Source organism: Caenorhabditis remanei, chromosome V, assembly GCF_010183535.1.
Source record: "Caenorhabditis remanei strain PX506 chromosome V, whole genome shotgun sequence".
Lineage (NCBI taxonomy): Eukaryota > Metazoa > Nematoda > Chromadorea > Rhabditida > Rhabditidae > Caenorhabditis > Caenorhabditis remanei.
The window spans coordinates 8,673,688-8,697,281 of record NC_071332.1 but is presented as its reverse complement, the minus strand read 5'-3'; the positions used below and the strand labels follow the sequence as shown (position 1 = coordinate 8,697,281).

Genomic DNA, 23,594 nt, shown 5'->3' with positions numbered 1-23,594 from the left:
TATATCTAGATCTCGGAAGCCTCGAAAGTACACTATGTACTCTCGAAAATCTTTATTTAAACTGCGCGCGTTTTTGACACAGAAAGTGCGCAAAGAATTGGTTGGCGTGGTTTTCGGCTTCCGCTTTGCGCATTTCGCCAATCTCGCAAAAATTAATGCTTTATCAAATTTCTAGCTTCTCCCTCGTTTTTATTTCAGATTTTCATCTTATAAGATATTCTAAAAATTGAAGTCTATTGATTAAACCTAATTTATATCACTGTTTACCTCAAAATTGTGCGAAATTACCAAAATTGTGATGCAAATAGTATGTTCATAAAAATTCTCTTTTTTTTTTTCATATTCCCAACTTTATTAAATTGATTTATTATTCTTTTTTTTCAGATAATGACCGACACAATTTTCGGTCTCAACAAGTCGAATGTTGTCTTAGCAGCCGGAGTTGCCGGTGCTGCATTCCTCGGATATTGTATCTACTTCGATCATAAGCGAATCAATGCTCCGGACTACAAGGATAAGATTCGGCAAAGTGAGTGCACAACTTTTCGGTTTTTTTTAATAAAATAAAATCGTTATTGTTTCAGAGAGACGCACACAAGCTGGTGCCGGTGGAATGGCTGTTCGTCGTCCAGTTGCTGGAGGTGCTGAAGTTCTTCCAGACGTATCTGATCCATCTCAAATGCAGCGATTCTTCTTGCAAGAAGTTCAACTCGGAGAAGAGTTAATGGCCGCTGGAAATGTTGAAGAGGGAGCCGTTCACATTGCCAACGCGGTCATGCTCTGCGGAGAATCCCAGCAGCTTTTGTCAATCTTCCAACAAACACTGTCGGAAGAACAATTCCGCGCTGTTGTCCAACAGTTGCCGTCAACCCGTGAAGTGAGCATTTGTTTTTTTATCAATATGAGTTTTAGCTCATTAAAATTGGAGAAGCGTCCTTTCAATTTGTCAAATTACCAATTTAATAATCCAGATATATGAAAAACTCTAGAACAGGTTCCTTACCTTTTTGATTTTTTTTAGAAACGGGTCAATTATCAGTAACAGTTCGAAAAAATGAATCGGTTTTCAGCGTCTGGCGGATTTGTTCGGAAGTAGAGCTGATGAAGCCGAAAATGAGCCACCAATGGTGCAATACCTCGGAGACGGACCACCACCAGCACAAATTCAAGAGCTCATCGATGATACCGACGACTTGGAGTAATTATTTTATTGTTTCCAACGTATTATTTTTTCTTAACTCTTTTTGTTTTTCCCCAAAACTGTTTAGTTTAGACATCCCACTCCTCACGGATCCTCATTTGTCTGTTGCTCTTATCCCTTTCCCCATTAATTCCATATACCCTAATAAAAGAATAGTTATCAAAAATAGAATTGATCTTTTGTTAATCGAATTTTAACAAAAATTATAATCATATAGTTCCTAGTTCAGATTTTCTGCCTCGATGAGCACTTCTAATGAGCTTTTTCCTTAGTTCCCCTCTCCGATTTCTCATTTCGCTTCGAGGTCGTCGTCTCGATTTGCCAGGTGCGGGGACGTCAAGACACCCTGTCATTTACCCGGAGCTTTTTCTTCTCTGTTTTTTTTCGTCTCTCTGGTCCACACGCGATGTTCACACTCCACTCCACCGGTCCCTGGATGTGTTCAATCTCTCTCAAAGATTCTCTGACCACTTCATTTTTTATTTAGCTTACTTTAGTGTCTAAGTTTAGACTACCAACTTCTTCATTTTTCATTTTATTATTCACTGTCTGAGACGTCCGCTCTCCGAGCACTTTCCCTAGCAACAAATGTACGTATCCATCTCAAATTGACTACTCGAATGACGAAAAATCGGAGAAGAAGAAGACAAAAAGGAGGAGTTCGGGGTTGTCATGGCCATGGATTTTGACGACTGATGATGAGTGAAAGAAGTTCTCCGAGCCAGTTGAAGCTCATTTGTGTCATATTGGCATCTTCCAAACATTTTGTGGTTTTCGAGGCGATGAGCTTTCTTACACTAATTGTCTATTAGTGTTGGGCTCGTTCACCAAGTTTTATTTTGATGTATTCCTGAAATTTTTCGATTTTTTATAGTTATCGGACATCTTGATAAACCATTGAGATAATTCTTTTGGAATCTGATCTTAAAGAATTGTCAAATTAGATATTTATGAATCAACTCAATTTCAGAATTATCTTTTTGCCGAAATTTGAATTCCCTTGAATTTTTATCATGAAAGATAAGTCATTTCGAAAAATGGAAAGCTAAATTCCCGTCAAGCTAGAATAACTTTTACACCTTTTCTCTCTGATTTGTATCCATCACTCAACCAATTCATCCATCATATGTTTTGTTCACAAATCGGTGATCTCGGCGGTCGCGGAGACCCTTCTAACGTCGGTCGACTCTTCTAAGAGAGCACTAATAAAAAATAAAAGAGAATCATCCAGGACGAAGAGCAGACAATTTTCAACATTTTCATCATCATCATTGTGCCTCTTGCGGTCTCCGGGGCGTTGGAAGAGACGGCAGCTCGAATTTCCGTCGAGATCCACATGTTGGAAGCAAGCGATAGATAATAGCGAAAAGAGGAGCAGATGGATTCGAGTACTTTTGTCTCATAAGGTGAACAATCTCATGAAATTTGTTGACCTGATTATTTTTGAAGTTTTATATCGAAAGTAGCACTTTGCATTTCTTGGATGAGGTTCAGGTTTTGATTTCATAAGGACCCTCTGGTTTCAGTTTGATAAAAGAACATACCAAAATAATTCAATTTTTTGCTGAAAGGTATAAAAACCTCTGAAAACAAATAAGTTCTTCAACTCTCCTGAATGCAGTTCACTGATAAATTCCATATCCGCTCTTCAAATCTACAGTAACCGAACTGTTCAAGACCGAAATTTGTGATTTATGTTATTCTTTTACGTTTTTTTTTTTCACTGAACCATTTTTCGATAATGCTGGCACCTTCACCTTCATTCTAACGGAGAAGTTACCTTGTGATGACTTCTGAATGATCATTCCTACAATCGATCCCTGGAATTCACTTTTCCGAAATTGTTGATTCAAAAACTTCTGACCAATCTTTACTCTCTACTTCTTTTTCTAAATCTCTCAACTCTTTTCTCAATAATTCGCAAATTTGGACCAATTTTTGCGCCGCGGTGTATGTGTGAAGCCCAACACTACCACCACCTTCACCCACAAATAATAGGTCATGGGCCTTTAGAAAAAAGAAAGAAATAGCCAGAGCTCCTTCTTTCTACACACAAACAGAGTGAGCACCTTCTTCTTCTTCTTCTGAAGAGTCCGGAGACGTAATTGTGGTGAAATGACAGACAGACGCACCCCCACTAGAGCCAGTACACCTTTATGCGGGGACGTCATATACCGGATACCTTGGTTTTTTTATTCTTCAGAATATTTATTTATTTTTGTGTTCTTTTTCTGTACTACGGAAGTTGGAGCACAATTTCTATAAAAAGAACAAAACTTTCGAACCGGAAAAGTTATCATAATCGAATTGGTGTTTGATTTATCCCCTAGCAACGTTGAAGTATTATGTTATACTGATCTTGTTTCATGCTGCAGAGAACTATGGAGAACATTACTCAAAGTGGAATCTCAGTTTTCGACATTATATTTTTGATTGAAGATCGAGGTTAAAAAACGAATCGGTTATATTTTCTTGTGTTCCATGGTACTTTTATTGTAAACCCCGTTAATAAAATCAATTTTTTGTTAATCAACGGACAGAACTGAAATTGACGAAACTGAATTAATAGTGTACTGTAGGAAGTTTAGGGTTGGCTGACCACTAGTGAATCATTTCGGAGGAATCTTTGTTTTAATTTCGAAAAAACCAGAGCAGAACATCTGAATCAGTTTTGGGATAGCAACTGAAAGTATATGAAACACCTATAAATATAATAAGCATTCAAACTTTATCTGGTAAATTTCGATTGCGAATTGGACCAAACAGGTGAATTTTCAAAGGTTTTTCTCTGCCCGTAGCAACTACGACTAATTTTGTGATCATTTTGTGAATTTTGTGATATACGTAAAACTGAACTAAAATCAAGCCTCGCTTCGAAAAACTTCCAATTGAATCAGGTTTTAACCATAATCTGAATCAGAACACCTTGTTTCTCATTCATCTGCTTTCCTCATTATTTTCGACTAGACATCTATGGTATCCCCTCTGGTAAACAAACGAATTTGGGAACTTAAGAAAGAGAATCGTGGTGCATGTTTGATTGCCATTGGAGAACACTGAATTATCCTTTCCCTGAATAAGTGTATAGTATGTTTACCTTTCTGTCATCAGCTACCTTCTTTTGTCTTTCTCGTCATCGCTTTTCGCGATTTGTGAGCAATTTTTTCCTAGAGGGTGAGACCTTCCTGAAAACCTGCAAAAACTTGAAAAACTACTAGTGGTCGAGACCCTTACCAACCTTCAGGTGGTTCTCAATGACAAATGGTGCTCTCTGACGGGTGGCGTCAACTTCCTCAGGTAGTCATATATACATAGTAGTATCTCGATTTATGGGTGTAAGCCTTCCTCTTCTTTTACTCTTTCCTGTTTTTCTTTTTGTTTTTTTTTGTGTGTTTCTGATTTGAAAATAATTCTGAAACGACATTCGTCGAGTGCTCTTCAAAACTTCAAACTCTCATTTTCTTTTTGTGTCACTGCCTTCTTCTTCTTCTTTCTTTCTTCTACTCATCATCATTCCACTAAAATAATACAATTAAAATGAAATAATACTTTTGAAAAGTCTGGAGACAATTAGTTAGATAGAAGAGACTTGAGTGGAGAGTTCAGAGTGTCATAGACATGTCATCGTGGCATAAGGACCAGAAAAGTTCATACTTCTTATTGAGAGTTCACGTATCTCTATCTCTTTTGGAGCGCAAGATCTAGATCTCACTTGCATGCACACGTATGTCGGCCTTGTCTTTTTTCTCCTTCTCCCAACAACGACGTCTTCTTTCTTTCTCTTTTTCAATCTGTTTTGTTTTATTATTTTCAATATTCCAATGAATTCTTACGCAAATGTATCTCTTCTTCTTGTTTCCTGCATTTTTTCTTCAGTCTGTAGTGAAGTGTTATTAATCGAATTCTCGGATTCTTTGACGTTTGAGATCATGGAGCATCCGAAGAATATATGATCTTTGTCTGATGTGAAGCCAACTGGAAATGAAGTTTAATTATACCTTTGAAGTATTCAACTATAAAATTAATAGTTTTCTGTTTTTAATTTTAGAATGACACAAAATGCACTTATAGCTTGTTCAGATAGTTTGTTTACTGTGATTATTCAGATGCTCTTTTTTAACTTCTCGATTTTCAATTGGTTTTTGTTTTTGTGGAATTCCGAATGATGAACGAACTTTTAATTGAGCGGAACCTGAAAGTTTAATTTACGTTAACAACTTCCCCTCCTCCTTCATTTTCCTCCACCATGATTATTTTATTTCTGTTTTTATAAAGTTTACTATTACCTCAGCAAAATGAAGATCCACAATTCTCTTCTTCTCCTTTACTCTTGTGATAATCTTCAACTTTCAGATTACGATCCACCTCATCCCCATCATCTTCTCAATCTGGATGAAACTACCGGTGGATAGCGGTTGAAAGTGAGTTCCAGTCTTTCAATATAAGTTCTCATAATTCCTTATTCTAGTACCTAGTTTTCATCAATCGACATGAAGCAGTTTGTGGCGGTACCATCTACAAGTCGGAGCGGAACGATGAAGCAGCCGCTAATAGGAACATTCATCACACCACCACCTATTCCACCGTGAGATTTTGATTTTCAGATTAGGGATGACTTAAATTCTATCCGAAAAACAGATAGGCAATTTAAAAAAAAGCCTGGAGTAGATCCAAACATTTCTTGATGTGGGTCTGTACATACTGAAATCTCCCAGCCTCAATTATCATTTCCTGAATTTTATTAGCCTCCAATTTTTCGAATTTCCAAAAACTCATTCCATCCAAAGTCATTCTCCTTATTTCCACCACACGCGTAGTAATAGATAGAACAGAGGGCGGTTATGCTGTCCATCGGTGGCGACGAATAAATAATAACATAAAATAGGCGAAAGACGAGATGAATGAAGAAGAGACAAGGATGTAATAGAGCCCCCGTGAGCATTTTTTGGACACATTGCTGGTACTCCTGGTGAGAGAAATATAGCCCCATCTCTGTTGCGCTGAAAGGCGCGCCATGAGCTATATGAGTCGCTATTTGACTCACCTGCTCATGCCGAATCTTATTGCACACCACTATGAGTGAGTTTGAGGAAAATATTAATGGTTTAATGTAGAAGAAACTGTTTCTGTGTGAATAGTTGCACCCAGAAGCCAATAAGTAGAAGGCAATTCTATAGTTGGATACAGAAACATGTAGCATTAATCAAGAATCGTGGATTAAAAACCGTAAGATACTAAAGGAAGTTAAAGCTAAAGTGGTATAGAAAAATCATCAAAAGAATCTAGATCTTAAAAATAAATTATCCTATTTCAGATCTCTACCACAAAGCTACCGCGAATCGGACTTTTCGAACCGAAATTCGATGCACACGGCTAGGTCAACTCGTCTTGAAGAGTAAGTCCTTCCTTCTTCTTTTCTCAGATCTTGTCCTTTTTTGTGACGACTCTTCGTTTGTCGTTTCCCGCTTATTCAATAATCAGTTTACTATTTCTGTGTCCGTTTCGAACAACCCGACTCCAAAAAGTTTTGGGTCGGGGTGCCGCCGCGCGCCTCTTTTGGAAAGAGAGTTTTGACAATTTAATCCGGACATTTATATGTCGCCCGAACATTATTTTTCCGTTTTTTTCTACAATGTTTATCGATATTTTTGTTTTGATTGATTCGAATCCTTGTCACAACTATTCTTGAAACTATTTTGAACAGTAATTTGATTCCGCCTGAGAGCATTTGCTCACACCATTTATGAGTACTTACACAATGTCAAAAAATGGGGGAAGCGCTGGAAAAAGAAGAAGCGAGTAGAAGTTGAGTGTGATGAACGAAACGAAACAGGCGGTATAGTTATGAATAAACTATTGGCACGCACTTTGCGCCCAGGACCCGCCAACCACCACCATCACAATGAAAGCAGCGAAGCCTGCAACCACTTTTTGTTTCTATTTTTCATTCGAGACACTCTCTTGTCAAAACTGACTTTTCAATGACTATATCATCAAGTTGTAATTAATATCATCTTGTTCCATCGGATTTTTGAACTTTCAGCTCAACATTGTTTTTTGTTTGAGAAACTTCAGATTAATCTTCAGAGAGTTTAAGACACACTCTCTGAGTCAATCGAGCATCGATCAACTGACCGTAGGCACACGAAAAAAGTTGACCATCTCCGATTTGCCTATAATTTTGATCAATGATAGTATCAAGTGTTCTCAGCAAATTGGGGTACTTTTTGGCCGGGTCCGTCACCTGGGTACCTAGGAAAATCAAAAAATCGATATTTTTCGAAAATTTTTCCTAAAGTAGTTAGGTATGAAATCTCAACGGGAAGTTATTGCAGACACTATTTTAAAAATTTTTTGTGTTCAAAAGAAAAATCCAGCTCAACACCTTCATTGTGAAATTTTTCAAAATGTGTGAATTTTTCGGGTTTTTTCCATGAAATCGTTTTTATCTCGGCAGTGACACGAGAAGACATTATTTTTTATTTCAAATTCGGATTCTACATAAAATTTGGTATCGGAAACATGCTGTCCCTACTCGTAACTCTAGATCCCAAGAACGGTTTTTTGGGGAAGTATGAGAAAAACTGCGATTTCAATTTTCAAGCTCTTCCAGGAAATTGTTTTTGATGTTTTGAAATTATGGTTTTTTGAGTTTTTTTATTCAATCATGGCATTTTTATTCATTTTCGGTACAATTTTCGATCATACCACAAAAAAATTTTCAAAAAAGTTGAATTCTCTGATTTTTGAAAATTTTCTCCCAAATTGAATCATTCCGACTGAAATGTTAAGGATAGCTTTATAAAATAAAGAGAATATAACTGGAAAATTCTTGAGGTTCATAAAAAAACTTGAACCCAACTGTCGGGTCACCTGCTACTTACGCTTTCCAGGTGAAATTCAGCGAAATTTCCAACTTGGGAAGTTGGTGCAACTGTACTTCATACTTGCAACGTTATTTGACAGAGAATTAGGATGAATATGACAGGAACAGTGAGAAAACTGCAAAAACTGATAGATTCTGCAAGATTTCCAAAAAAAAAACTTGAAAAAATTAGGACTCGTAAGTGTTCAATGGTCAGACCTTTTTATGGATATCAGGAAAAAACTTTGAAAGTTTTTTTGGAAATCTTGCTGAATCTATCAGTTTTTGCAGTTTTCTCACTGTTCCTGTCATATTCATCCTAATTCTCTGTCAAATAACGTTGCAAGTATGAAGTACAGTTGCACCAACTTCCCAAGTTGGAAATTTCGCTGAATTTCACCTGGAAAGCGTAAGTAGCAGGTGACCCGACAGTTGGGTTCAAGTTTTTTATGAACCTCAAGAATTTTCCAGTTATATTCTCTTTATTTTATAAAGCTATCCTTAACATTTCAGTCGGAATGATTCAATTTGGGAGAAAATTTTCAAAAAATCAGAGAATTCAACTTTTTTGAAAATTTTTTTGTGGTATGATCGAAACTTGTACCGAAAATGAATAAAAATGCCATGATTGAATAAAAAAACTCAAAAAAAAACTAATTTCAAAACATCAAAAACAATTTCCTGGAAGAGCTTGAAAATTGAAATCGCAGTTTTTCTCATACTTCCCCAAAAAACCGTTCTTGGGATCTAGAGTTACGAGTAGGGACAGCATGTTTCCGATACCAAATTTTATGTAGAATCCGAATTTGAAATAAAAAATAATGTCTTCTCGTGTCACTGCCGAGATAAAAACGATTTCATGGAAAAAACCCGAAAAATTCACACATTTTGAAAAATTTCACAATGAAGGTGTTGAGCTGGATTTTTCTTTTGAACACAAAAAATGCTTAAAATAGTGTCTGCAATAACTTCCCGTTGAGATTTCATACCTAACTACTTTAGGAAAAATTTTCGAAAAATATCGATTTTTTGATTTTCCTAGGTACCCAGGTGACGGACCCGGACAAAAAGTACCCCAATTTGCTGAGAACACTTGATACTATCTTTGATCAAAATTATAGGCAAATCGGAGATGGTCAACTTTTTTCGTGTGCCTACGGGTGATCGAACGAGTCAGAGAGTGCGTCTTAAACTTTCTAAAACTTTTCAAATTATCAATGAGAAAACTCAACTTCTGGAATAGTCATAAAACCTATTTTTAATTTATACATGTCTACCTTTTAAATGCCAATCAATTATCTCTAACAAAAAACAACCGTTCGAGTTTAAGTTTTTTTTAAATTTATTTAAAATTTAGAAAAGATAAACATCCCAGAAAACGGAAATTGTTCCCAGTTTCTCAATCATGAAAAACCCTGATTGCAATCTATTTTTTCCACGAAAAATCATAATATGATCTGCATCAATTCTAAATCTCCAAATCTCTTATTTTCCGAGCAACAACTGGCGGAACATTTTCCGCGACATCCATCTGTTTTATAGACACCCGTTGCCTTGTTTCTATCTCTTTTCTCATGATGTGGCTTATCACCACTGGACACAACTATGATTTTATCAAAATGTCGCCACTAGGCTTGTGATTGGACCTCCTATTTGTTACGTCACCTGAGACATTCCATTGTTTTTGTTATGTTAGAGAGTAACACTTTCAATCTCTTCATTAGTTTTTTGATCGGTCATTCGACTTTCGTTCTCAATTAATCCTAGTACTAAAACTCGTAATTTTCGTATTTTTTGTAGTTTTGTTAGTATGTCTTTTAGTTTTTATATTCATTTCCTCCATTTCGACGTCATCATTTGACATCTTCTGGACGACGCATCACCGCTCTCAGTTCACTCAATTATTCACATTTTGACTGAGAGAGGACTGGCGGCGCCTTCGAAGACCGAAATTCCGTTGAAAAAGTGTCCGAGATATGAGAGAGAAAAGCTGGATATGAATTGAAAAAAGAACGAAATAGAGAGAAAGGATGAACGCCTTAAAATTCATATTTCTATCCGTTTTTCTTTTTTGGGTAACTCTGGAAAACGAAAGTAAAGAATGTTGTCTTGTCCGAAAAACAAATAGTTTATGTGCTAGAGCAATAGTTTAAAAAAACAAATTACAGTTTTTCTGCAAAATATAATAGAAGCGTTTTAAAAACTGTAGTTTTATCCGTAATTCCAGCACCGAGAAGCATCATTGTCTAAAAGTGTATAAAACTACACATTTTAACGTAAATTACTGTTTTTTTTCACGAAAATCGCAAACTTTTGAAATTCTACTCTTCTTATATCAAGACCAGAACTATTCTGTTATTTTTCAAATAACTAATTTAGTTTTGATCATCTCAAATTAATAATACTAATTTCAAGTAGTGAATCTTTCAAATTTAGACGAATCTTGGTTTCAAATTCTAATGATCAAGCAGTATCATTTAGAAACAAAACGGCTGAAAATGTTACATTTAGAAGACTTCAGCAGTCTTGCTTTTTTGGAAATCAGGGAAAACGTTTATTATGAATCAGTATTTTCACAGCAATTTTCTTCTGAATTTCGAACTCAACTTGACTGAGAAACTCGAATAAAAGTCGTTGAACGTTCAACGACTCAATAATATTTTGCTCGATGAACACCTTTTCCCTCTAGACACATCGAACACAATTATCCCTCCAATTCCTTCAATAGATTATCTCTTTTTCTCTTTCTCCCACTTATTCTTCTCTTCTTCCCGTCATGTTCCAATTTGTTGTCGTTTTGAAAAGAGTTTCCAAAAGTGTCCTTTTAAATACCTTCTCGGTCATTTTCGATTTTCAAAACGAACATTACCACTTTGCACTTTTGGACCACAAAATTAGTTTAGCTGTGTTCTCAACTTTTCGAAAGTTTTTTTCAGAAACGAAACTACTGTAGCGGAACCCATCAAACTTTTTAAATGAAATTTCATTTCTTGACCTCATTCCAACTTGAATTGTTTCAAGCATCAATGTATAAACCAATGTACTAAATTTCCCACAATATCGAGAAGTCTGGTGAGTGACTCCCCCAACTTTTCTTCTGATATTGAAACCCAATCCTTCGGAGAAGTCGACATACTCTATGTCTCTTCTTCTTACACACTCTCTCCACTCAACCACTTCTTCACCTTGTTTCCGGAGAATCAATCCGAGTCCAAGAGCAACATGTTGCGCATCTTTAGAAGTTTCTATTCAGTTCATAGTCCTACTCTTTTTGATCTCAATCAAGGAAATACTATTCTTTATCATTGATAAAACCACCTGAATTCCATTTTATGAAAACATTTTTACTTGAGTCTTGATGAGAAGAAGTATTCTATTTTGTTCACACCAAAAACGAGGATTCTTCTAAATCTGAAAATTCTGAACTTTTCTTATTTTTTTTGTTGTTAAAAACAATTTAGAATAACTTTTGAAAAGTCCTTAACCTTTGCTGTTAGCAGTCATCTCTCTAGCCTTTATATTTTTGTTTCTCGGCTTCAAGTTTAGTAACTCTCAATTTCAATTTACCTGGATTAGTCAACCAAATTTTATTTTTTATCATGTTTATCTATGTATTTTTCACTGAATAGCGTCTCCACTCCTATTTTAATTACCTCGTTTCACTCGCTGTATTTTTCTGAAAATCTCGTATCATCTGAACCTTTTAGTAGTCGGCGTCTCAATTATGATTGAAACCTGGCGAACCGTCAGACTACGAGGATAGATCACCCACGAAGACAATGTTCGCGCGCGCCAAATTCGCTCATCACATCTATCGGCGGTAAGTTTTCTATGTACTTTTCTATCATCATTACATGAAACATTGACCATCTTTATCGTATAAACCTCTCATACTTGCCAAGAATCATGAATTCAGTGAGAACTAACGGAAAAACCGTGCTTCCGTGGCGCAATAGGCAGCGCGTTCGGCTGTTAACCGAAAGGTTGGTGGTTCGAGCCCACCCGGGAGCGAAACTTTTTATGATTTTTTTGTTACAAAACTACGTGACTTCCAAAAATATTCGGTAGTTACCCCGAGGCAATCTGGAATTCCGAAACGGATTATCATTTGGACTCAGACACTCCCCTAACTACTTTACTTCCCCAGTTCTTTCATTTTTTATTTGGAAATTCATTTCTCAACTATTCGTACAATGCCTTCCTGCTCTACAACTTCTATTAATATGACACCTATTCTCACTATGATTCCGAAGTTCTCGGAAGTTCAAAAATCGAATAGAATCTTCAAAACCAAAAGAGAACAGATGAAGAGGAAGATGGGACCACGAATGAAAATAGCAAATGGAATACCAAAAACAGAAAATGTGATGAGTGGTCCGTGGGATCAGAGATATCGGAAAATGAGATTGTCTGTGAGCTATTTGGAAGCTCTATTCCCGGCTTCTGTACAACAAATGGAGCAGATGAAGAGGAACGAGAAGAAGTGAGTTTCTGTAAGAATACTGTAGTTTTTATCAGCGAATCTTTCAATTTCCGTGTGTCTACCAATCTTTCAGATTTCGCGACTTCTATGATCTTGATTCCTTATAAATAAGTTCCCTCTTGTTTCATAACTACCTTTTCCTTGTCTCAATGTACCCAACCGAACTAAAAAAAACTTTGGTCGGTGGTCGTAGTCCCTTTTTGCTTTTTCCTTCTTCTGTTGGTTATGCAAATCCATCCTATTGTCTGTTCTTGCTACTTTCTGTTATCCTTTGGACTCGCCAACTCGGCGGATGAGACTTGACTCCACTTCGTCTTCATATTTCGAGTAGCCGTTGTCTTTCGAAAAGTCGAAGGGCGCCGAAAAGTTGCGTATTTGTGTGAGAAGGATGTGTGAAGAAGAATGGGCACGAAAAAGAGAGCACACTCTAACCACACATACACACACACACTCATATTCATACCCAGATTCCTCCGGGGACGGACGGGCCGGGAGCTGTGCAGGACACCAACAGAACCACCAGCACCACCAAGAGAAGAAGACGGCGACGTCAACGACGACGACGACGAAGTAGGGAAGAACGAAAAAGTGGGCGGCGCCAGGTCAAGTCGCCAAAAGATACCCCCGTCTATTCTTGTGTGAAGACGGGAAGAGACGGGTGGGAGGGTGAAGGAGACTCCGCCTTCTTTTTCCTCTTCACACAGATTTGTTCTGCAAAACCAGAAACATGTACTCGTTTTTTCTATTGTTTTGAATGTTTACTTTGGGGTTTCAGTAGTTTCACAGTAATCAGATTGATGTCTAGGCTCTAGAACGGGCCGAATTCAAGATAAGCAAAAAACTGCACTTTTTGATGGTTAGAACTATGTAGAAGATCAACAAAAAAAAGATCAGCATGAGATAGTTAACAATTGTAGACTGTATCACTATGACGACTAACTTCCTCATCTCAGAGTATCAATTTTCTTTCTAGATATACCAGATCAATCGGTGAATAGGATTAATTTTTTTTGAGCAATATACATTTTTCAGAAAACTTGAGAGTTTAGTTTACAGTTTCATCTTATATAGAAAAGTAACCCAAAGAGTGAGCATATTCTGCCTAGTGCCTCAGTTATTGGCCTAATTAATAATATGTTAAGGGGGGGGGGGCTCATGTGTTCCGTTTGCACAATGACTTGAGAGTATTTTCACTAGTACAAGAATCTAGAAAACCCTACTAAATCACTCCTCACCCATAGACTGAGATACCTATAAATTTCCAGCTTCCCCTAGGTTTTCGAGAAATATATTTTCGTTCACCCCATTTGAATCCCCTACACTTCATCTAGATCGAAATTCTATTTCTGCAAAAGTTCGTTTTTTTCGTGCTACTCCAGAGGAATAAGTGTGCCAATCTTTCTTCTCAAAAATATTGCTCCTCCTCTTCTTCTTCACACTTCTTCTCCATCCTCTCAATCAGATTAGCGTGTGTTTCATATCCTCAAGTCAGTCAAACTCTTTTCGATATGAACCGCCTTGAGGCGTCCTCCATATCTGATTATCCAGACGTCGAGGCCCTTCGCAATGCTCTTTTTATGCACTTTCTGCTTCTCCGATTGTTTGGAAAAAGAATAGAAACGAAGAGTAGATGGATAAACGTATAATTTTTGGTTGGACGGATTTAGGAATAGGATCCGAATTAGTGGAATTGAAAATTTTGGAATTTGGAAGAAGGGAGGCGATGCCTTCAATGTCTGTTCTTGGAGCAATGATGAGCTCTAACTAGATTTTATCGAATCACGAAAACTAAACATTTAGGAGGCAGACATAGATTCAGATGTAGGAACAAAGATTTTGAACGTTTTTATTTGGTTTGAGGAACAGAGTTATGACAAAAATTTTCCATATGTACAGATAATATTTCATTAACTTTTTTTAAACATTCATAACTTCAAAATTTTTTCATACTCGCAAGATTTCGAATAAACCCCTATTTCTTGAAATAAATTGATCCTAGACCATTGTATACCTGCGCGTGCTCTGATCTCCTTCCTCCTCCTTGTGTATCTTTCAAAGTACCCAACGTTATCACCCATAAAACTATTTTTATTCTGCTCTCCCAGACTCTTCCTTCATCACAAATCTATCCGCACTTTCCCACTCTTCTCTCTACTATCATTACCCTCCAATGCATCGATTCACATGCGGATGAGACGAAAGCTCGCCAGTGACAAAAGCAACGACGAAAAGACCGACGACGACGACCATCCGAACATCTCATCGAGAAAAGCGAGAAGGCGAAGAAGGCGAGGTAGTAGTCGACGACGTTCACGTCGCACGGCGACTGACGTCGTCGTCGTCGCTGAAAACGTAGAAGAAGAAGAAGACGACGTAGAAGAAATAGTGGATTCAGAATCGGAAGATGTTGAATCCAATGTATATGAAACATCGGGCGTCGACCCCCAATCCACAAGTATCATATCAACCGTCGACGTCCTCATTTCAACGACATCATCGCCCTTCGTCACCTGGAATTTCCTTAGGCCCACCATCGTCCCCTCCATCTCTCTATAACCTACAACAAATTGCTTCAGCAACAGGAGTAGATCAACAGAATAATGATATCGAAGAGTTGAGGTATGTTCTATTTTTATTCATGATTTTTGTTAAAAGGAAACGATTGTATATTGCAAATTACTTTTATGATCTTGATAAACTTTTCCACATTTATCCTGACCCCTTTCACTTCAAAAAACGAAAAAACTCGAAGCGAACTTCTTGATTGAAACTCCCCGTTTTTCTCTATAAAACTTTGCACCCAAATAACTTTCCACAAGGATGGATCTATCTTTCGTCGTAACTTAAAAGCTGAAGAGAAGCTAACCTCTTGAATAATTCGAGAGTAGTGTCTCTCTGTAGGATTCTCACACTTTTACCACCCATTATTTCTCGTCTATCCTATTTTCCACCCATTATTTTACCTTAACTTCATACTATCCCCTTCAACAAAAAATGCACGTACAAGGAAGACTGTCAGCTCAGTTTTTCGATGCCTACAATGCTTCTAGATTCCGATTGAGTGAACATTAGTAAGTTATAGACAAAAGTGTTTGATGACGTAGTCGAATGGGTCTAACACCTGTTCAGAAGAAGCTCGCTTCTCGTTTATTGCATGTTTTATTTTGGTCCAAATGGCTGATTTGATGGGATCGGTGGATGTGCTTCAGATAAAAATAGATGTGATAAAGAGGAAGAGAAAGGGATAGAAAGATGATAAATTTGTATACGAAATGATTTGTGAAAAGAGTAAAATAATGATGGTCGGCAAGTTTTTGAAAATCTGAGTATTGAAGTTGTTAGCACTTTGAAAGAAGTCAATAGTCTTTTAAATGAATACTGTAGATGATATGCTTTGAAAAAGATAGATGCAGTAAGTTTTTTTTTCTGACATTGTCAAAATGTGAAAGTTCTAGAGAGTAGGTTCTAGATCCTAACAGGGACTTCTTCATTTTATTGGTAGTTCTTCACCTATCTTTTCAACGAGACCATCCATTTCTCAACTAACACGTTTTTCACCCGAATCCCATTCTCCCCTACTTATAGACCTCCCAATTGCTCCATAAAAACTCGCAACCAGTGTCGACCTAATCCCAGACACTACTCAAAAAAGTAGTATGGTAATAATTCAAAAATTTGGCGTCAATCGGTTTTCTTTCTCACTTCCTCTCTCTCCGTTTTTATCTATCTGCCATTCACTTCTACTACTAATGGCATGAGAGAGACCCTTTTTTCTCCTCCTTCTCCCCTGTTTTCTGCCTTGTTTCCTTCCATGTTCCTTGTCTAAGCGTGCGCGAAAAAGTGTCGAGTGAGTGATGCGTCGAACTCTTTTCCGCCCCGTGCGTGCTCATCTCCATCGCTTGGCGCCCCCCACGGTGCCCAATAATCCGGAGAGGAGTGGTCTGAAGAGAACACAAAAAAGAAGAAGTTAGAGGGAAAAAAGAAAAAGAGAACAAACATATATATATTGCCATCTTCTGCAACAGACATAAAAAGAATGCAACACTACCAGAAAACATATGTTGAACAATCGGAATTGGGGTTTATAAAGGAAAAAAAAGGGATCCTGGATTATTAGAAAAAGATAAGCAGTATTATAAAATTCTCATTTTCAGTGCGGAACGGCTGAATCTCTACTTGGATAAACAGGAAGGTGAAATCGAGAATCTAGATGAGGAGATCGACGAACCGACGGAAAAGAAGTGGTGGCTGAGGACGAAAAGGGTAAGTTTTCAACTTTTTTGAAATCTTGGAAGTGGCATGATATGCAAAGTTGGCACAGAATACTGTTGAGATAGTTTCATTAAGTTTTCACTTCCTGTCTTTAAATGCTGATTCTGTTTTCTTTTAGTTGGAATAGTTTTAACTAATATTCTCACAGTATTATTTGCTGAAAAATCTTTGAGTACTGTCGCCAATTCTGGAATTTTCGATATTTTTGATAGCCACACCGTTTTTTTTTTTGATTCCACTTGAAGCTTGAGGTTCGATACTCAGAGTTCCATTACCGTAACCTTCTCATCCTACAATGCGAACTCGTTTTTCGAATTTTCCATCCCAATTTCTATTTTATCCATCAAATCCAAAATTCGGCATTTCCTCTTTTTGTGCCATTTTGACCACACAAACTTTTAACCCTCTTTTTCTTCAAAAACTGGTAGTCGGGTGGTCTTCTCGTCTTCTTTTTTTGGGTGTTGTCGATTCTCAAATAGGGAAGAAAAAGTGGAAGAGATATCTTGCACCGAAAAAAAAGAAGAGAGAGAGAGGGTCAAAAGCGACTTGCGTTGTCTTTCTCATCGACAACCCCCCGAGGGACTATCACTTCCCGGCAATCGTCTGATTAGATACTGTAGAAGAGATAGAGACGCAGACATGTGACGTCTAAGAAATGCTTTTGGCAATATAGAAAAGGGTGAAAAAGTGAAGAATCGGAAGAAATCTTACGAGGGTATCGAGCCGACTTTTTTTGGTATCAAAGAAATTATTGAAGTGAGAAGAAATAAAAAAGAGGAAACGAAGAAATGGGAAATATAAAGAACCAAAGATGAATCTAATTGTGATCTGATCGTTTTTATGATTATGTGGAGATCAGCTCGTGGAGATTCAGAATATACTGAAAAAGGAAGTTAATAAAGACGAAATAATTCATTTTCAGTGGTTTCGATTGGCATTACCTCACTTTGGACTTGTTCTTCTGTCGATTGGATACACACTGATTGGAGCGTTATGTTTTCATCACGTAAGTCGGCAATTCGTAATATCCGCACGCGTTGCCACACCTTGTAACTTCACTAGCTCTGGTCGCCGCTCGATGTACAAACACAGGCATAGAGACACTCTACACTATGAGAGACCACCTATAATCTTTATGTTGATCAGAAACATATAGACAAATAGACTAGAGTGAAAACCGTGCTTCCGTGGCGCAATAGGCAGCGCGTTCGGCTGTTAACCGAAAGGTTGGTGGTTCGAGCCCACCCGGGAGCGAAATCTTTTTGAATTTTATACATCTGAAAATCGCAAATAATCACCTGGTTTCAGTATGAGAAACCATACGAACAGCAGCTTCGAAATGAAACATCTCGGCGGATAGGGGAACTGAAGAATCGTGTTATGGACCAACTATGGAGGATGAGTAACAACGGAACAGCATATTCCACGTGGAGGCAAACAGCAAATGATGGGTGAGAATCTGGGTTGAAGATTTGTGTGAGAATTTTGGAATTTCAGAATGGACGAGTTAATTCGAGACGTATTCTGGGACTACACGAGGAATTACATGACTCCAGATGATGTGATATATGGAGATGGACCTATCAAATGGTCATTCATGTCAAGTATATTCTTCTCATGGACAGCCATCACAACGATAGGTGAGTCTTCACAAATCTTGATTTTGGTCGGAAATTCGAATTGGTTGTTGAGATTAACACTGACCCATAAAAAGCTTAACTGGACTATCGATTAATTGGATTGATAGCTAAAGAAATATGGTCCGTTCTCCTTCTTCTTTCCATAGAATTCAATTAATCTTTCTCTGCATCTCTCACTTTCACACAATCTCTTATCTCACCGCCCGTGTCTCGCGGGAACACTTTCAAAGAAGAGAGAGAGAGCACTTATGCTATCTGACGCAATCATGTCAGAAGCCGACGCAAAAGAAAATAGAATGTGGAAACATCTTCTTTTCGGGATGATGAGACAATTCCGAGGGTGAAATACATTGTCGGAACTCGATTGATTTACTACCACTTTTGGTTCCATTTCATAGAATTGGCCAAGTGCATTTGAGAAGGGAAACATAAGGTCAGATTCTAGGAATAGATGGGATTGAGAGTATTGAGAGCAGGAACTCGAAAAAAAGAAAAAAAGATATATTTCTAAAATGTTGAATACTAGTACTAAGTTTCAGGATACGGTCACATTGTACCTCGAACTGATGAAGGACGTGTTGCAATCATCTTCTACGCTCTTCTTGGAATTCCTCTGATTCTTGTCACCATCGCGGATATCGGAAGATTTTTAGCCAGTAAGCGTTGTCATCTGAAGCACCTTTCCCCACTTTTCCTCTTTGCTTTTCAGCTTACATCATAAAATTGCACCACGGCTACATGGCAGTCATGTCGTTTATCACGAATTCCTGTTTGAAGTGTATCAAATGGGCATGTTGTTGGATACGGTTACCGCGTCGACACATCCCAATGCCCACGTTGGAATTGCTGCAAAGAACACAGAAATTGTATCCGAATAACAATAATCCGACAGTTGCAGCGACGGCGGCAAGCGCTGGTGGTGGAACTGGAAGAAAGAAGAAACAACAGAGAGATAATGTCAGTGATGCAGGAACTTTTGATAGTGAGTTAAATTAGTTGATTCAACAGAAATCAATTGTTTTCCATTTTCAGATATCAGTGAAATCAATGACGGAAGTGAAGGTGGAGAGAATGAGAATGAAGGAGAAGAGGAAGAACAAGTACAGTTCGATCCGTCGAATCATGAGAAACGAGTCTCTGTTTTATTTATTCTACTTATTATGCTGGGTGAGTCATCTCGAGAATTATCATATAATTGAAAACTGATAGATCTCATAAGAACTTTTTACTTTTTCATACAAAATGTTCTTATGTAACATAAGTTATGTTCTACAAAATTCATGAAATTCATTTTCTAATTGATAGTTTTCTAATAATATACTTTCAAAAAAACCGGCCGAGACTCTTGTAGGATTGAAATTATGGGCAAAAGAAATAATGATAACAGCTCATGAATATCGAGAATCTTCTTTTGAACCCATCGAACAATAAAACATAAACATTGAATGAAAAGGGAACTTCCAGGTTACGTAGCGGGTGGTGCCTACATGGTTCGTTGGTGGGAAGAATGGACGTTTTTCGAGGCGTTCTACTTCTGTTTTGTTACGGTTACAACTATCGGTGTGTTCTCATTTCTCTCCATCTCCCATTCTAATTTTCTGTTTTCTCAGGGTTCGGTGACATAGTACCTGCCAATGTAGACTGGCTGCCGGCAACACTCGCCTACATTGTTTTTGGACTCATTATCACAACTATGTGTATCGGTACGTTAAAATAAATAATTATCTGAAAATAGTTTTTTTTTAGATCTTGTCGGTAGTGAGTATATTCGAGATATTCATTTCTATGGTCGAAGTCTCGGACGACAATTCATGACAATTGGTGGTAAAGTAGTACATCTTGGAGAAGTATTCGGATACGTGGCATTCCTTCAAAAGAATTATGGATTGACTGCCGAACAACTCACTAAATTATCACAACTGCCAGAAGAATATCTACTGGATTGTCTGATAAACGGAAGGCAACCTGATTTGAATTGGATTGGAGGGAGACCTTATGTACCACCTGATATATATTACTTTAAATGGATTGAACATCCAAGAACACTTTCATTCGCATCTGATCGTGTTCTTCAGAGTATGGAAAGTCTTGATCTCAACACCAGCAGGTATCGTATAGTATTTTCAATGTATCTTCCACCAGTAATTTTCAGATGTTCCACTGCCCGAACGTTGACTCCTCGTGAATATTATCAGAAGATCTTGTTCCAGTACTGTAAACAACTTCAACCAGAAGAACCGATTGCTGATATCGATAATTAAATTTACTGGTTTACTATTAGTTCTCTAGGCCCATGATTTCTTTCATTCAAAACATCCAGTTTCTAGGATTCTGAATTTTCAACGTCTCTTTCACCCAACATGCTTTCTCTGATTGTGCCCTATTGTTGAATGATTCAGGTTTGACTGCAAACTATCGACCTTAAAATCGAATTTCTTCAGATTCATTTTACATATCTTTATTTCTCCTATCCTAAATTATTTATTTATTTTTAGGTATTTTCAACTTCTAATTTTTCAACTTCCTATCACTCTCGTCCTTTCAGTTTGACCAATCCCATTACAACTTCTTCAAAATTGTGATTCCTTCCGATGACTTCGAGTCAAGCTCATCTTATGTTTTTGAATGTTTCTCTTGAAATAAAAAAAAGAAATTTAATCCAACTTATTCTTTAGCTACTATAAAACAAATCGAAAAACTCAAAAATTGGAAGAATACAATAAGAACACGCTACCAAATGAAGAAGGACTCCGTTTCGAATAGTAATTTATTGAAGAAAAACGGAGAATTCTTGTATGTCTGATAGAGCCTCTTCGTGACCGTCGTCTTAATCGTCCTTGTAGAGATCGGCAACTCCGAATTGCTTGACTCCCTCCTCGAAAGGAATGTTGACGACCTGGAAAAGTTTCATTTTGAAAGTTGATTGTTTTTTCTAAAATCTGGCTGAACATTTGCAGAAAGTTCTTCCTTTTCTAGAAAAAAAAACATCCTGATTGGAAAACTGAGCCAATGATACGGTAAAATCTTATTATCCTTCGAAAAAGCTTCGACCGTGATTAAAATTCACTGAAACCACTAAAAGTGTTCCGAGATATTGTTTAATTAAAAATCTTCTCATAATGTTTCCATATCATTTTTAGATTTTCCGTTAGGAAGGTTACGTACTATTTAATTGAATGAACTCTACGTTCGGAAGTTTTAGAAAACAAACCTGCATAAGGTATCTCATCTCGTCCTTGGCAAGCCACTTCTTCTTCTTTGCGGCCTCCTCGGCAGCGACAACAGCCTTCTCGTGCTCCCACTCACGGATATCAGCGTGGTACTCGCGAATCTGGCGGAGACGGAAGAATCCTGAAAAGTATTATTTTAATTTTCTGCTGTCCAGTTTTTATTCTTAATAGAACAGGTGTTTTCCACAAATTCATCAATTTCTTTCTGATTAGAGCTTGTTAATCTAAGCAGTTCAGTATTGCGTTTGTTTTTGATGTTTTTTTTTTGACGACGTTTCTATTCAACTTACAAAAATTTGGGTAGCACTTTCTGTGATAACTAGTGTACATAATTCTTTACCGAGCAGCAAACATTTTCCTCATAGAGAGAATGGTAAACTTGTCATCTTTATTTAAAAAATGTTCGCCTCTTTTTTAAAAAAAATTTGAAACTTAAATTCTCACCGTAAACGACTCCAAGCGAGAGGGCCGCATAACGTCCGAAACGGATCAGTGGTGAAATTGTCACCGTTGGTGGCTGAAGAACCACAGTGTTCGGATGTTTGAGTGGGGCAGACATCTGAAAAAATATTTTAAGTCCTTGAAACTTCGGGCGCACGAAACAAAGAAAGAGGAATATACATAAATACTCATTTACATGAAGAAATAAATTTTTGGACAACAATTTATGTAAGAAAATATATCATGCGACAGCTAAAGGAAGTTTTCTATTATTTCAGAACTTTAGCATGTTAATAATCAACATTATTATGTGGAAAGCGGTTTAAAATCTAAATCGAAAAAAAGAGTCCTGAAAGTTGAAGAAAACTTCAGAAAACTTCAAGTTATTCAGCACCGCGCGAGTAAAAAATGAACACAGTTGAAACGGGTGCAACCGTAGTGCGAATCGCGGCGAGACCATCGGTATTTCGGAGTGTCGTTGCAAAGTTAGAAGATTTTTTTTCAAAAAAATAAATAAAAAGCGTTGATAATTCAATTCAAGACTTTTATTTCGTCTTCAAAAATTTATATTTTTTCTATTCAGTAATCATTTTGTAAACAATTTCATTCCAGATGGCTGCCGCTTCAGTGCGTGGTTTCTTTCAAAGGACGGGAACGAGTATCAAAGAATACTTTCAACGAATGGGAACTGACTACGCAACAGTTGCGAGAGAAACAGTAGCAGGATGTAAAGAGAGACCTTTAAAAGCTGGTTAGTGTTTTGTGAATGATCAAAGATTTGAAAGGAGTTGATTTTTTTCAGGCGTTGTTTTCTCTGGACTTGGGTTTCTCACCTACGCTTACCGCACAAATCCAACCGAGCTGGAAATGTTAGATTACCTATGTGAAAGGCGACAACAATTAGTTTTAGTTCCAAGTTCTGAGCACAATCCAGCAACAAGTATGTTCTCTTTCATAGTCATATAAAAAGCCAAGATTTTTTTCAGCAAAAGAATTAACATCCCGCGATTTTCTTCTTAGTCAAAACCGCTTGCATCATTACAATCTTTGGTTTTTTTCACTATCAGTTGCCAGCGATTACAACGACAAGCTCAGAATATACTCTTCACAAGATTCCAATTTAAAAGACTGGCCGTGGACGGAACTGTGGAGAAATATAGTTGATGTCGGAGCACTTGGAAAATGGCATCGGATGGATAAAGCGTTTATAGATTATGACATTAATACAAATGAAATCAGTCTCTTACCTGATGATCAAAAGTGATAATATTTCTATAATATTTAGGTTTACACTAGTATGAGTTAGTTGTTTTATGTGATTACTGGTCGATTTGTTTTTTGTTTTATTGTCTCGGAATAAAAATCCTCTCGCAAAATACTACTTGATAATATTTTCTTTCTGATAGGTTATTCTAACCATTCTAGCTTCCTTTTAAAATGTTTTTCTCGATGGGACTCCGAA

General features: G+C 37.3%; 6 protein-coding genes across 6 annotated transcripts; 4 read left to right on the top strand and 2 right to left on the bottom strand.

Moving 5' to 3' along the window:
• Positions 1-387: 387 nt before the first annotated feature.
• On the top strand, positions 388-1,202 carry GCK72_018275 (uncharacterized protein; the record flags this gene model as incomplete). The annotated part of the gene is made up of 3 exons (XM_003114298.1): positions 388-529; positions 585-877; positions 1,071-1,202. 3 exons carry the CDS (start codon positions 388-390, stop codon positions 1,200-1,202), a joined length of 567 nt encoding a protein of 188 aa, XP_003114346.1.
• An 11,057-nt stretch (positions 1,203-12,259) lies between these two features.
• Positions 12,260-12,656, top strand: GCK72_018274 (uncharacterized protein; the record flags this gene model as incomplete). The annotated part of the gene is made up of 2 exons (XM_053732471.1): positions 12,260-12,549; positions 12,623-12,656. 2 exons carry the CDS (start codon positions 12,260-12,262, stop codon positions 12,654-12,656), a joined length of 324 nt encoding a protein of 107 aa, XP_053581384.1.
• Positions 12,657-14,729: 2,073 nt separating this feature from the next.
• Positions 14,730-15,083, bottom strand: GCK72_018273 (uncharacterized protein; the record flags this gene model as incomplete). Its single annotated transcript, XM_053732470.1, has 1 exon — positions 14,730-15,083. The coding sequence occupies one exon, from the start codon at positions 15,081-15,083 to the stop codon at positions 14,730-14,732; it is 354 nt and encodes a 117-aa protein (XP_053581383.1).
• On the top strand, positions 14,734-15,105 carry GCK72_018272 (uncharacterized protein; the record flags this gene model as incomplete). The annotated part of the gene is made up of 1 exon (XM_053732469.1): positions 14,734-15,105. The coding sequence occupies one exon, from the start codon at positions 14,734-14,736 to the stop codon at positions 15,103-15,105; it is 372 nt and encodes a 123-aa protein (XP_053581382.1).
• Positions 15,106-15,543: 438 nt separating this feature from the next.
• On the top strand, positions 15,544-20,722 carry GCK72_018271 (uncharacterized protein; the record flags this gene model as incomplete). Its single annotated transcript, XM_053732468.1, has 12 exons — positions 15,544-15,620; positions 16,704-16,812; positions 17,744-17,827; positions 18,130-18,272; positions 18,319-18,461; positions 19,001-19,117; positions 19,171-19,443; positions 19,494-19,628; positions 19,926-20,021; positions 20,072-20,164; positions 20,208-20,568; positions 20,614-20,722. The coding sequence occupies 12 exons, from the start codon at positions 15,544-15,546 to the stop codon at positions 20,720-20,722; spliced, it is 1,740 nt and encodes a 579-aa protein (XP_053581381.1).
• A 566-nt stretch (positions 20,723-21,288) lies between these two features.
• On the bottom strand, positions 21,289-22,250 carry GCK72_018270 (uncharacterized protein; the record flags this gene model as incomplete). The annotated part of the gene is made up of 3 exons (XM_003114465.2): positions 21,289-21,357; positions 21,673-21,812; positions 22,136-22,250. The coding sequence occupies 3 exons, from the start codon at positions 22,248-22,250 to the stop codon at positions 21,289-21,291; spliced, it is 324 nt and encodes a 107-aa protein (XP_003114513.1).
• Between the last annotated feature and the right edge of the window lie 1,344 nt (positions 22,251-23,594).